Source organism: Apteryx mantelli, chromosome 2, assembly GCF_036417845.1.
Source record: "Apteryx mantelli isolate bAptMan1 chromosome 2, bAptMan1.hap1, whole genome shotgun sequence".
In the NCBI taxonomy this organism is placed as follows: domain Eukaryota; kingdom Metazoa; phylum Chordata; class Aves; order Apterygiformes; family Apterygidae; genus Apteryx; species Apteryx mantelli.
This window is the reverse complement of record NC_089979.1, coordinates 78,033,830-78,047,289: the sequence shown is the minus strand read 5'-3', so window position 1 is coordinate 78,047,289 and position 13,460 is coordinate 78,033,830. Positions and strand designations below refer to the sequence as shown.

Here is a 13,460-nt window from a genome sequence, read left to right as displayed (position 1 = left end):
CAAAGTCTAATGTGATTAAGGTTCCAGTGCTCACTTGGCTTGCATGCTGTTCTCTTCTCTCACCTCCCCCCACTTAAGTATTATAATCTTGCTCAGACCACTTTAGAAATAAAATTCCGTAATAATATCCCATACCAAGCGATTGAAAGGAGGTGCAGAAAGCACTGAAGGTATACATAATCTGTCAATCAAAAGGGGAAGTGCCTGGTTAACCAATAGTATTTTCTTTCTTATTAGATCTTCATCACTAACTGTGTTAACATGAATTTGTTACACAGTTAGTGTATAAAGTATGTTGTGTACTTTTTCAGTAGAAAATCTATGCTATGGTAGATTTAAAAAAAAAAAATTAAAAATCCTGGCATCCAAAGATTAATAAGTGTTTTAATATATTCCTGTACAGAACAGGGCACAACACAGAAAATCTAGGGCAAAACGAAAGGCTTTCAAATTTTGTGTGTTAAATATCCAGTAAGCTGAGAAAATGTAAAATCCAGTGATGGTGCCTTTTCCTGTTTAGCACTGTTGTTTGTAGTGCTATGTTCTTTTGAAAATATTGAGTTTACTTCTCAAGATTTTAAGGACTCTGCTAATTTCCATACTGCTTTGCTTACTGCTATGTGTCCTTCCTGGGTTGCCCCATGCTATTGCTACTATTCCAACAGTAAGAATTAGACCCTCGAGAATGTTGCGTTACTGCTCTGCAGTCTGTTTAAGCTCTTTGTCACTGTTTTTCCTAAAACTTCGTATTCTGTTAATGCACAACTCTTTTGATAGTTTTGATGTATGTCATAAAGTTAAACTTTATATTTGTATTTCAGATTTGAGGCTATTGGTATACTGTGCATTTCTTATAAACTCTTTAATTTCTTAAACTCTTTATAAACTTGTCCTGATGAATCGTGTGTTTAGGATTGATCAGTTCATGCTTTTTTTTTTTTCTCCATCCACAGTATAAACTTTTACCTTGCTTAATTAGTTTATCAGTATGTTCTTATTGTCTGTTCAAAGACTTACAGGGAACATATAAGCTCACCTCAGAAGGTGAGAAAATGGGCTGAATTCTTGGGTTATGAGAGAAATATTTTTATTCTCTATGGCTGCATAAATTCAAGCGCACCCCAGGTGTTCCTGGACACTGGAATACAATACCTGGTGTGATACCTGGTGTACCCTGGCATGAAGTTGGGCTTTTCCAGTATTTGCTCTTCCTGGACACTTCCCAGGCAGTTGGAGTGGTCGAGGGACCTTTCCTGTTAGACTGTTTGCAAGGAGTCGCCTTGTTTTTGGCAGCTGAGGCAGTTTTAGGAGCATGGATGCAGGCCGTGCTCTGCTATTTAATTGTAATGCTTGGGAACGTTCCAGGCACGTTCAGTTTATTGGTGTGGCTGTAGCCTAGTGCGTACCTCTGAGAGATGCTTAGCACTGATATGGCGCATTTCTGCGTGTGCACAAATATATCGGTGAACAGCTTCTTTTGTTAATTACTATTTTATTAAAAAATCATTTTTGAGGTTGCTGTGGGGGAAATGGCACAGTCCCAGCATGCACAGTGTAACAGATGATGAAATAATAAAAATTCATAAAAATCAAACTACTAATTCTAGAGTTTCACCTCTGCCAAACACGCATATGTTTTTGTGATTCAGCCTTTTTTTCTTGATTTTTCTGAGCTCTAGGAATCATTCTGCACTACTCCCAATGCAAGAATAAATTCAAGTTAGATAAATTATAGATTACACAAAGAAAAGACTGATGACAGACTACTACTTTTCCCAACTGTAAAAGTATTTAAGGGGTTTTAAAATATCCATATGCAGAATATTTTTCATTGATTCTGGTGATACTGGTGAGATGCTTTTTCATAAACTGATCCTATTTAAAGACTGCTTAACCACCATTTCCAAGTGTGTGTGTGTGTGTGTGTGTGTGTAAACTTATTGCTCATGTGCTAAGCTATTGATATTTTCTCATGTTTTGTAAGCATTCATGCATCCACCTTTTCTGACCATTTCATTTAAGTAGTTTGAATATACAATACTTTGATCTCCTATATTGTGCATTTTTGTTGATGTTGCTTAGGATTATTGTATTTATACTATTGTATACATGTAGGTGATCTTTGCTTGACTGTGACATTTAATTCCTCTTTAAATTTTTTTCCAATTAGTATACTTATTAGTTCTTTTAATAAATAAAAGCTGTAAAAGCAAACCTGAATAATAGCACAATTTCTTCCTATTTTTATGCCATTGAAAAGATGATTGAAACTGAAGAAATAATCCAGTTTACACTTGGAATTCCCCTATCAAATGTTCAGGTGTTTCTGGGTGCAAGTGTTTCATGGCTGTAAAATTTGAAGTGGAGAATGGTTCCTGGAGAAGAAAACACCACTTTTAGCTTAGTGGTATTTTCACAGATTCTGCAGGCAAATTTGTTTTGACTCACTGAATATTTCTGTATAGAGTTATAAAAGTAACTAACTTTTTAGTAATTAAAACAAAGATTTTGATGAAACGTGTAACAATTGTGGCTCAAAGAGGTCTATGGAGACAGGAATAGACATAGGTACATCAGGAAAGCAAGTTGAATGAGCGCAATCAAAATAAAAGGTTTACACTTTCATGAAAACTCAGTAATTTACATCTGCTATAAACTCTGCCAAATAAAAAAATTGGTTAACAGTCTTACAAAGCATCCTTTGAAAAGGATGAAGTTGCAGCTCTCTGTGTACAAATTGCTTTTAAACCAAATGAGAATTTTCTCTAGAATGACTTATACGAAGGTGATTGCAGACCACTGTGCTGCATTACCTGTTCCTTAACTCAAATCCAAATTTCTTGTTGGTGTGATAGCACGAATACATGAGGTGGTTAGATGAAAATGTCTCTGATAAAATTCCGTATGGCAAAAATAACTTTTTTTTTTTTAACTTCAAGAGATTCACAGTAATAAAATAATTATATATAGGTTATTCAGTGTTTTTTATTTCATTTTGCCAGGTACCAAGTGGAAGATGAGTCCTCTCATTTGGATGAAATGCCATTAATGATGTCAGAAGAAGGCTTTGAAAATGATGAGAGTGATTACCACACTCTACCAAGAGCCAGAATTTCTCAGAGAAAGAGAGGCTTAGAATGGTTCATCTGTGGTGGCTGGAAATTCCTTTGCACTAGGTTTGTTGCATACCAGCACTTTTTATTATACTGTTCAACAAATTAAGTAAATGTTAATTTTGTATGTTGTGTGGAATGTACAGAGTACAGGAACACAATAATTTGCTTGTCATGTGCCTTTTGACTACTTTGCTTGCATTTTTCCAAACTAACCCAATACCAGCAGTTAAACTTAACCCCCCTCCCCCCCCCCCAAAAAAAAAATAATCCAAGAAGCTGCTGCTGTAAACTCCTCCTGGCTGCTATGCTGACTTAAAAGAAGAAAGAGGCTTTTTAGAGAGATCATATACTAAACTTGTACTATTCTGAGGCCCATAATTGGCAGTGTACAGGTCTGGTCCTCGCTTCACTTAAAACCAAATCAGGAGGAAGGGGTTAAAGCTTCACTTGATTTTGATGGTGTTAATGTGTTGATAGTTAACAACACATAGATTTGATTGGTGCTGCTGAAAAGAAAAAGCAAATTCATTAACTAATGAGTAGTTAATACTTCAACTTTAAAGGTTAAAAAATACATGTAAGTGATGGCCTTAGAGTGAATTACAGCTAGAATTAGCTCTTGTGACTTGGTTCCCGTTTATAAACCTCTTGTGCTAAACTCTCGTGTTTGGAGTTGCTTTAGAACTAGTAAACCTCTAATGAATTGCTAATGAATTTCTAAATATAGAAATTGCTATCAGGGTTATTGAATTCAAATAATACTCATGGTTTTTATCTTGAATGATAAAACTTAAGAATCAGTCAAGTGAAATGAGTGGCATATTTCCTGTGAACATTGAGTGAATGAGTGCTTTTTTGGCAAATTATTTCAGAATTGGTTTAGGTGCAAGTCTTCACAGGTGGTTTTCATGACACTTGCTAAATTCCAAGAGGTATGAAACAAGTATTCTACCTGAGAAATCGAAATTTCTATTTGTGCACCTTTACTTTCGAAATAATTTGTTTATACTGCTTTACTCTTTCCAGAAAAATATAATCTGTGTTGATGTCTTTTTTCCTACAGTGACTTAACAAAAATCCACAGGTTATTAATTTTAGGTATTATATGGAATAAGTGGTTGGAAAGTAACAGGAAGGATGTAGGGAAACAGTTAATGGGAGCAGAGTTTGCATATATAAATGACTTTGGAAGCAGTGTTTCTGTTGCAGAACTATCATTGTATTTTTTTTAAACACTTAAGTATGTTAAGATTTTTCATTAAATTTTTGGGGAAAAGTCTTAAAATTTGGATACCTTTCAAACACACTAATTTTAGGTAAGTTCAGATCTTTGAGTCTAAGTTACTGTGAAAAACAGACACAGATTCTGTGTAGCTCTAACCTCTGTATGAGCAGTCTTTGTGCATATAATGTTTTACAGGACTTCAATCATGAGACCTGATTTTAAGGTAACTATTTTGAAACATGCTGAGTATAGCAATCTGTAATTATATCATTCATTTTAACATTTGTTTTTTTGAAGGAAATGCGGCTCACGATGCTCATTCTCAGTCTTTATGCACCCATTAATTTTTCTAGTGATTTAAACAAACCTTGACTGAAGGATGGGCATTTCAGTTACATTCCTGTAATTTTCATGAAAACAGACTAGTAGAGAAGGCACCTTGTAGTTGCCCTGACTGAGGCACTGAAAAACCTACAGTGTTTAGACAGGGCCAGGTAATTACAAGAAGTGTTTAATTTGGAATTCATTAACAACTGTAAGAGAAAAGTTCATAAAAAAATTGTCCTTGGTGCTGAGGACTGCAGAATTCCCTGTTCTTGACTGCTTTTTAGCCTTGATGGATGCTTCTGAGCTTTAAGTGGAAGTCAAGCCTTGAAACTTTCAAGCTTTAAAAAAAAAAAGGTCAATTGAAATAGTTGAGTCATACTTGTGTTTTTATTTTTGAGAATGAAAAGAGCAAAGATGGTGCATTATGGCTGAGTTATTTTTCTATCTTCTTGTATAGCTTTATTGCTAATGTAGATGTGTAAAAGAAAAGCCCTCACTAAGGAAGAAGCAGAGTAGTGTGATTTCTGCCTCACTAGTTTTCTCAACTGGATTCTAGGAGATTAACTCTGTTCAGTCTTGTGTATTTATACATAGAAAATACTAAGGTGATTAAAATGCTTCTATAATAGAGCATGGTAGCAAATAATTCTCATTTTTCATGAAATAAAAAACAAAAACTATTTAAAAAGAGGCCGAGACCAGACCCTAGCAGAAACCTGAAGTTTCACTAGGACATTAACAGGCTGGATAGGGGAAGAAATCTAGTTAGCTGAGCTGGGGAGAATTAGCTGGTAGTCAAGGATGTGCATTGAGTGTTAATAGTTCTTCTTTGTGGTGGTTTCTTGTATTATAATAAAACTTTTGTGAATGGTTATTGGGGTGCACTGAATGCTAGAGTTTGAAGTGCCTACTTCTTGTCATTCATGAAGTTGCCTAGGATCATGCAGAATACCATACAGGTTACCTGGAGGCTACTGTATTGCCAGATATGCAGTTATACTGTGTAGTGGAATGAGTTACATTATTTTTTCCAGTGTAGGATATCAGTTTGGTGGAGAATTGGGTCGTAATGTCTTCACATTTGAAATGGACAGCAACATGTGAGGAAAACATGATTTTCATGTTTACTGATGGTAGATTATCTGTTTACACCCACTCCACAAAGAACTGAAGTTTACTTATTTCCAGAAGGCAAGCTGCATTCTTTAAAGCATAACAGGAGACTAGATACATCATTGTAGTCTGAAATTTGTTTAATTAAACAGGAATTAGTATTTTACCTTGCTTCTAGATAAATTAGTATTTCATGTCTGAAATCTGGTGAGGTTAGAATTTCAACTTCCACATCCAGAATTTCCTTTTGTGCCTTAAATTGAACTGTAAGTTTGTCAGAGCTGTGACAAAGATGAGCGCAGTAAGAGACTATGAATTTCTATAATGCTAAGCTCAAGGGGCCCCTAATTTCTTTTGGGTTCTCATTGAAGGTCTTGTGCTGGAGTCCAAAATCACTTTGTTACAGGGAAACAAAAATCAAAAGAAAAGCTTCAAACCTATTAATTTTTTTTCAGTCCTACATTGTTAGAACTAAGCTCATTTTTTCTCAACATGAGAGGAGGTTTTTCCTCTCTTATTTTGGAGCCTTAGAATTTTATATTCTGTTGTATTTGTTACTGTATTTTTGCTAAATTATCATAAACTGTTCTTGTTCAGTTCAAAATTACACCCTTCTGGCAAGAACAAGTATGGAAGTTAAATGTATGTTAAAATTGGTTTTGTACAGTGAAATCCTTTATGCAACTTCTGCCTAGAAAGTAGGCTGTTGTTGACCAGAGTAGTGTGGACTTTATTAGTAAATCTGCAATCTTTTAAACAGTGTTTTTTTGCATTTGCAGGAAAAAAAATCATAATTAAATCAAATGTCATTGATTTTTGAACAAACTGAAGATTTAATTCAATCAATATAACTTTTAACTGCCAGAAACTGCTTATTTCTTGCTTTCATAGCACTGTTAAAAGAAAACTTTGTGATATAGCAGCTGTTTTGTGGCTGTAATCATTTCCCCTTTAACTTACAAATTCTCTTCAAGCTTGTGAAATTATAATGCACATAGATCAATACTCTGGAGTTCTTTGGGCTGGATTGATTTCTTTCTCATGAGATTTACATTCCACTTGTTATCAAAAAACACTTTGTCCCTATGAAAATGGTGCCATTGAATGGCATTTCCATATGAAGTGAAGGGGATATCAAATGCTCGGATTAATTTGGGCTTTAAGATGGCCTGTACGCTTTCAATTAATCTGCAATGCATTTGTTATGCAGAAGCATGGGAAAATGCTGATCTTTTAAGAATGACATGACTACTGTGTTGCTTTTGGCCTGATTACTGAAGCTACCTGTTGAGTACAATAATTACAGTATGTTTTCTTTGCAGAACTAGTTTCTGCTACTTAAAACCTAATAAGGAATGGCTGACCCTTGCAGACAATATAGAGCTTTTATATTATCTTTCCTTTCTGATGAAAATGCTCTTTTGTGAAAGATTCTGACAGTTAAGCTTGTAGGATAAAGTAATGAAAAGAAAAGGGGAAAAAAACCCTTATTAGAGCTGTGGAGTCAGTTGAGACTTTTACTTTAGCTTTTGACTTGGAGAGATATGCTCTGTTTGTGGGAAAAGTTAAGGATCCTTATTTAACAATTGCAGCATTTTTTTTTTTTTTAATATAGCATCAGTTACTAATATGAAGAATATGGTTGTTCCTTCAAACAAAAAAAAAAAGCTTTTAGGAAGCAGATTTGTAAAAACATAATAGATCTACTTTAAAGTTCCATTACCTATTAGTTCATTTCTTCATATTTACAGTGTATTACACTGATATAGGCAACATAACTTACAGCTAGTTTAAAAGGTTTCTGTGCATGTGTTGAATCTTCTAGGCAAAGGCTTTTGAAATAGATGTTTAACTACATAAACAATAATGGGATTTTTAAATAATTTTTTCTAACTGATGAATCCATAGTGTAAGGTGTAGTCTTACAGTAAGGATTTCAGGAAAATTTTAAGAATGCCTTGATCATGACACATCTTACATTAAATTTTTTAGATTTTTTTTTTGAAGTCCAGAGAATGCAATTCTGATTTCTCTCCTGCTCTTTTTCACAGGCAGATTTAGAGGGTCTGAAAAGCCTATGAAAGGATCAACATCCTTGCACAAAAATATTTTCAGTACTGTGGGATGTTAATGTGCGAACAGATTAAGTACATATTGGATTTTAATAGTCTCAAAGTTTCAAAAATATCAGACTTCACCATTCTTAGAAATCTGAATTAATGTAAACTTTCTGGGTTTTGTGAGGCCAGCATGTCCATCTCTTATTCTTCTTGTGATATAACAGCAATTCCTGCTGAAGTTGTAAATGATGGGCACTAACTGATTTTGACTTTAAGACAGTAAAACTAATCTGAACCATTACAAAATTGATTTGGGTATAACCCATAATTACTTCTGTCATCTGCGATTTTTTTCTTACATTTGAGAGCTTAAAGTGTTGTCATATCTGTCAGTCAATCCTTTTTATCAAAGGTATCACAGTTATTTCCCAGTCAGATATCATTCCCATGTCTGTACTTCTTGGCATTTGCTAAACTGATGGTCATTGTGGCATCTGTTTCAGCTACTCTGTCAATCTGTAAGGGGAAAAACTAGTTTCAAGAAGGGAAATTCCCTTGCAAGGGAGGTGGTAATTCAGTAGCCTGAATGTTTAATTCAGTCAATTATCAAATTAAGTCAAATGTTTAATGTTAGCAGTAGAAAAGTCCTCAGTGTCTGAGGAAATTATTCTGCAAAAGAGATTGTGCTTAGTCCAATGTTTTTGGTCTTTTTACAGTTTGAATTAAAAAATTGATTTAAGCAATGCAAGATTTTGGAGGTTGTCAGGAAACTTCTGCCTACAGGCTTAAGTGTCGTTCTTGTCCACTTTCTCAGGAATAATTATGTTCCCTGAATTTTTTTTGCTACATTTTATCATACAAAGTAGAACTGTGTTGTCACTTTTTACTACGCAATTAAGCTGTTCCTTCCATTTGTATAGTGTGTTCCCCCTGCCCAGGAAACTAATCTGTTTAAGGCTTTAATTCCATGAGCAGCTTGATCAAGTGTAAATCTAAGCTGCCACTGAATGGAATGGTTCCACCTCCTGCTGCAAGCACATATCCTGTGCTTTTGCAGTTATTTTTGCAGTTGCATGATAAACCAGATTGGAGTTTGGATCTGACTACAAACAGACCCCTTGTTATTCTGGGCCATTTTCCAGCTCGATCAATTTGCTGGTCTGGTTTACTTGTGCAGGCACACAAATACTTGTGTCAGCACAAGGGGAAGGGGCAAGAATACACACCTTTCTTATGGCAGGAGGATGGGATACCCCTTTCAGCAGCAGCAGGATAGGTTCACCATCATTAAACTGGTTGTGGTATTGTGACACACAAACCAGTGCTATTCATATTGCTTTAAAGACAGATTTGTGTCATGATCAAGATATTTGTATGATTTTTTTCTAAACTGTTGTACATAAGTCATAAGTAACATGGCCACATTTTGAATGTTCAACTAATGCTGTTTTGATTTTTAAAGTAGAATGATTCTGTGTCACTGTTTAAAATCAAGGAGAAGTTTCTGAATGGGCCTGTATTCATAACAAAACCTCAGCTCTACAAGTCAAAATGCATTTTCACATACAGTCAAGACAAACTGATGTCTGTCCTGTGGTGAAAGCTTCAGGGAGGAAATCTTAAGAATCCAGTATTTAGAATTAAAGCATTTTAAGTGTAAATTTGTGAGTATTGTATAGAGCCACTTCCAGAGCAATGTAAATGTTGCTTGATCCAGTGATTTTTATTTATTTATTTATTTATTAACTTTTGCATGGCTCTCGGATTGCTTTTTAAGAAGAGCCTGCAACTCTGAACTTCATTTGTTCTATGACAAAATTAGTTTGTAAATAGACCTGTGATAATGTAGGCTACAGACTTCACTGCCCTTGTCATTAGAAGGATTTACCTAATGTCTGTCCCTATTTAGTTATTTGCTACAGTCCTTCATTATTTAATCATTGTGGACCTAGAGAGTAACTGTCCTTTGCTGCTTTTTTGCATACTTGAAGTCATATTAGGTCTTCTCTCAACCTTCCCTGAACAACTCCTGTTCTTTCAATGTATCCACGAGGCATGTGTGCCTTAGTTTCTAGACCTGTGATTGTTTTGTTGTTCTCCTGGGATTTTTTTCTCCAATAGGTCTGTCTGTTGAACTGTGGTATAGTAAGCCAGCTGAGATCTTGCTGGCACTGAGCTGAGGAAAAGAAATACTTTCATGATGCTTACCTGTAGTATTCCTGTACGCGCTGCCTAGATGCTTGGCTTTTTTGCACCTAGCTGCATCCCTTATGAACTGCCGATTAATAACTTATTTCCAGTTCTGTATCCGCACAGTTGGTTGTTTCTGTGTAAATGTACTACCTTGGTCTTTTACCTGTTCAACTGCATCCTGTTTCTTCGGGGCAACTTTTTCTAATCTGCCAAGACAACTTTGAATTCTAATTTCTTCTTTGCATGTACTCCTTTCTCTTCTAGCTTTGTGTTGTTTGAAAAATGCAATAAATATATTCTGTAGTCCGTTACCTAGTAAATAATGGAAAATATTAAATAATTCTAGATAAAGCTTTGCAGAACACTGAAATTTTCTTGGTTTTATAACAAGCTACTCTGCAAATATGGCTTTTTCCAACTGTGTCCATTTCAAGAGCATGCTTCCTTACTCTCCCTGTGAGGACTGTCTTGTGATATTTAAGCTTTATTGAAGTAAATACAGGACATCTACTCCCTAGCAGTAATGCCTTTCGTTCCTGTCAAAAAAAAATTGGTTTCGTTTTACAGGTTGCTCTTGAGGTACAAGTGTTGGCTCTGACTCTTTCTTTCAGGTGTGTACAAGTGTGTACAAATAGGCCGACTATGAAGAATTCTTTCAGGAAACAAAGTTGAGGTGACTGGATTGTAATTTTCTCCTCCTCTGTTCCCAGCGACTTCCTTTCTGTTTGCATACAATTTAGGAGAGCTTTCCAATGTTTTTTTTTCTTTTGCATCAAAAACAGTACCAGTGTATTTAAAAACCTCATTCAAAAATGTTTCACTTTTTCCTTTCCCTTAGTAGTTGAAATCCACTGTTACCGTCTAGTTCTCCACTTTGACTGTGGTAGATTTTCACAAAAAGCCTGTCTGCTCAGTCACCATGGTTCACGGGTCTAGAATAGACTCCCAGTATGATTAAGGCCCCTCCCTCCAGTATTAAAAATTCAGAGACTTACTTCCCTAACATATAGGATTGAGGAACAAGTATATACATCATATAGCAAATGCACTTCCTTTTCTGTCCGCACTACCAGTTCTTTTCAAACCACCTGTATTCATCTATATTAATAATCTCTTCCTGTGGATTGACTCACCAAGTCTTAGGTTGATTATGCTACATGATTTGAATCATACCCATGTTTGTTTCTTGGTGTACTATCATGAGTAAATAGTCTACTGAACTTCAGTAGATTTATTCAATTTCCAAGGCTTTTGTTTCCTCCTATAGTGTAATTTCATCCCATAACTTTTATGTCTTTGTCCAAATTGCAGTAGTTAAAGGTGTCTGTGAGCAATTTCTGTCCATCTCATTGCTCATAGTTTAAACCGTCTTCAGCAGATCAGTAAGCTGGTTAGGCAAGGATACTTGCATCTTCCGTTCTTATGCGAGCTGAAGTTCATCCTTGCCAAACATTGTGTGGTCTGTTTGTACATTGCATCTTTTTTTTGGGGGGGGGTGGTGGGGGGGAACCCTTAACAACGTGGCATTAGGTATATTTCCCTGTAACATCTGCTACAGACAGTCTTATGGAGGAAACTAAGTTTTACAAATCATGTGAGAGTTGTAGTCTGTTCAAAATTGTAGCAATTTTTATAACTTCATCTAACAGAACACTTTATTTCCTCTTTAAACCGTTAGCTTAATTTGAGTATCAGTAATAAATCATTTGAGAATTAAGCCAAAGACAGTAGGGTATGATGCATGTGTTAATTACCTGACAGTGGGAGAAGTTAGTTACTGCTCATGCGGATTAGTATTAGCTAGAATTTTTGACCTGTGTCAGGGTAAGGTGTTTTGAGGCTTGTTGTCATTATTTTACTAGGATTTTCTGTAAAGAATGTGCATAAATATGTGTGTATATAAATAAAATATATATATGTATGAGTGGGTTAGGAGTATTGTATATTTGCACTAAATATTGCAACAGTCAACATCGTGCTTGCTAATACAAATGCAGCAAAAACTTTGAAGCCTATTCTTCTTAGATACTTGCCTTTAAGCTTTCAGTATTGAAAATAATCATGTTCAGTAAAGTTTTGCTTTTAAGTAAGCAATTATTTTTCTTTTCAGTTGCTCTGATTGGCTCATAAACATTTGCCGAAGAAAGAAAGAGCTGAAGGCTCGCACAGTGTGGCTTGGGTGTCCTGAAAAGTGTGAAGAAAAATATCCCAAAAATGCCATAAAAAATCAAAAATACAACATCTTTACCTTTATACCTGGGGTAAGGCCACTATCTTGGTGTTGGGCTGACTGTATGTTCTTTACTGTTTTTCTGGCAATTCTACAAAAAGATAATTTTAATTCTGCAAATTCCTTATTTTTTCTGTGTTTATCTTGATGTCTTTTAAAATCAAAGTTGACAGTTACGTGAGAGCGAGACTGCTTTTTTCTAAATTGTTGCATTTTCAAAGGGGTGCTTGCTTGAGAAGTGCAGTTTCTATGACTTCAGTGTTTGGAATTCAGTGAAACTTTAGAAATTTGAGAAATTTGAGATATGTGTTTCCTTGCACTTTTTTCTGTTAATCACTAGAAATTTATAATCAATTTTGAAGCAGAATCGTTTCTGCAGAATCATTTCTACACAATCAGTCATGAAAATGCCACAAAGCATAGACTTTAAATGAGAAATAAAGAGCTGAAAACTGATGCTCTTGCACAGATACTTTCTCATACTGCCATTGAAAGCACAATAAACGAGGTATTCTTGAGTAGTCTTTATGGGGGGGGAAATATTTTCAATTTGTATGGAGACTAGTAAGGACTAGTTTAGTAGTCTAGTACTCTTCAGAGTTGTATTTCTTATTGCAGTTTTAAAAGTAGTGAAGTCTTTCTGGTGTTGAATACAATTCTTCAGCTGAGGTGTTTGTTTTTTTGGGGGGGAGGAGGGTAGAGGTATCTTTGTCACTTCCTGACTTTTAATGTTTTTAAAGAAGCCGTTCTGTGACTTAACAGTTAATTTCAATTTTCTTGCCCATGATGTTCATAATCCATAAAAGAAATAAGTACTACAAATATTTTGTCTAGTTCAAATAAAAAAGTTGTTATAGTGTAAAAATGGAGAAAAGAGCTGTTGAAGCTTCAATAGTTAAAACTTAAATGTATGATGCTCTGATATTACAAACTTTATTGATAAACTCTTACTCATACTTTTACTAATACCTTTCATGCATTCTGTGTCCTGTTGTGAAAACTGAATGTCTTCTATATTTGAATACAGATGTGCTTTGTCTTAATTTTTTTATTTAAGTGATAATGCTGGTTTATAAGAGTATTGATTCTATCCCTCTGGCCCCTTTGGTCCAATGACTGCAGATGCTTTCTAATACATGTCTTTATTAAAACACAAAAATTAATGGCTTGATAATTAGGACTGATCTTCTGTCAAA

At 35.1% G+C, this 13,460-nt stretch overlaps 1 protein-coding gene across 2 annotated transcripts in view; it reads left to right on the top strand.

The window, feature by feature from the left end:
- ATP9B (ATPase phospholipid transporting 9B (putative)) overlaps nucleotides 1-13,460 on the top strand; it is a 177,416-nt gene that overhangs the window by 11,851 nt on the left and 152,105 nt on the right. For both annotated transcript variants that reach the window (XM_067290949.1, XM_067290950.1), the window contains exons 2-3: nucleotides 3,003-3,176; nucleotides 12,145-12,295. In XM_067290949.1, coding sequence (XP_067147050.1) covers nucleotides 3,003-3,176; nucleotides 12,145-12,295 — 325 coding nt within the window. The remainder of the gene's footprint in view (nucleotides 1-3,002; nucleotides 3,177-12,144; nucleotides 12,296-13,460) is intronic.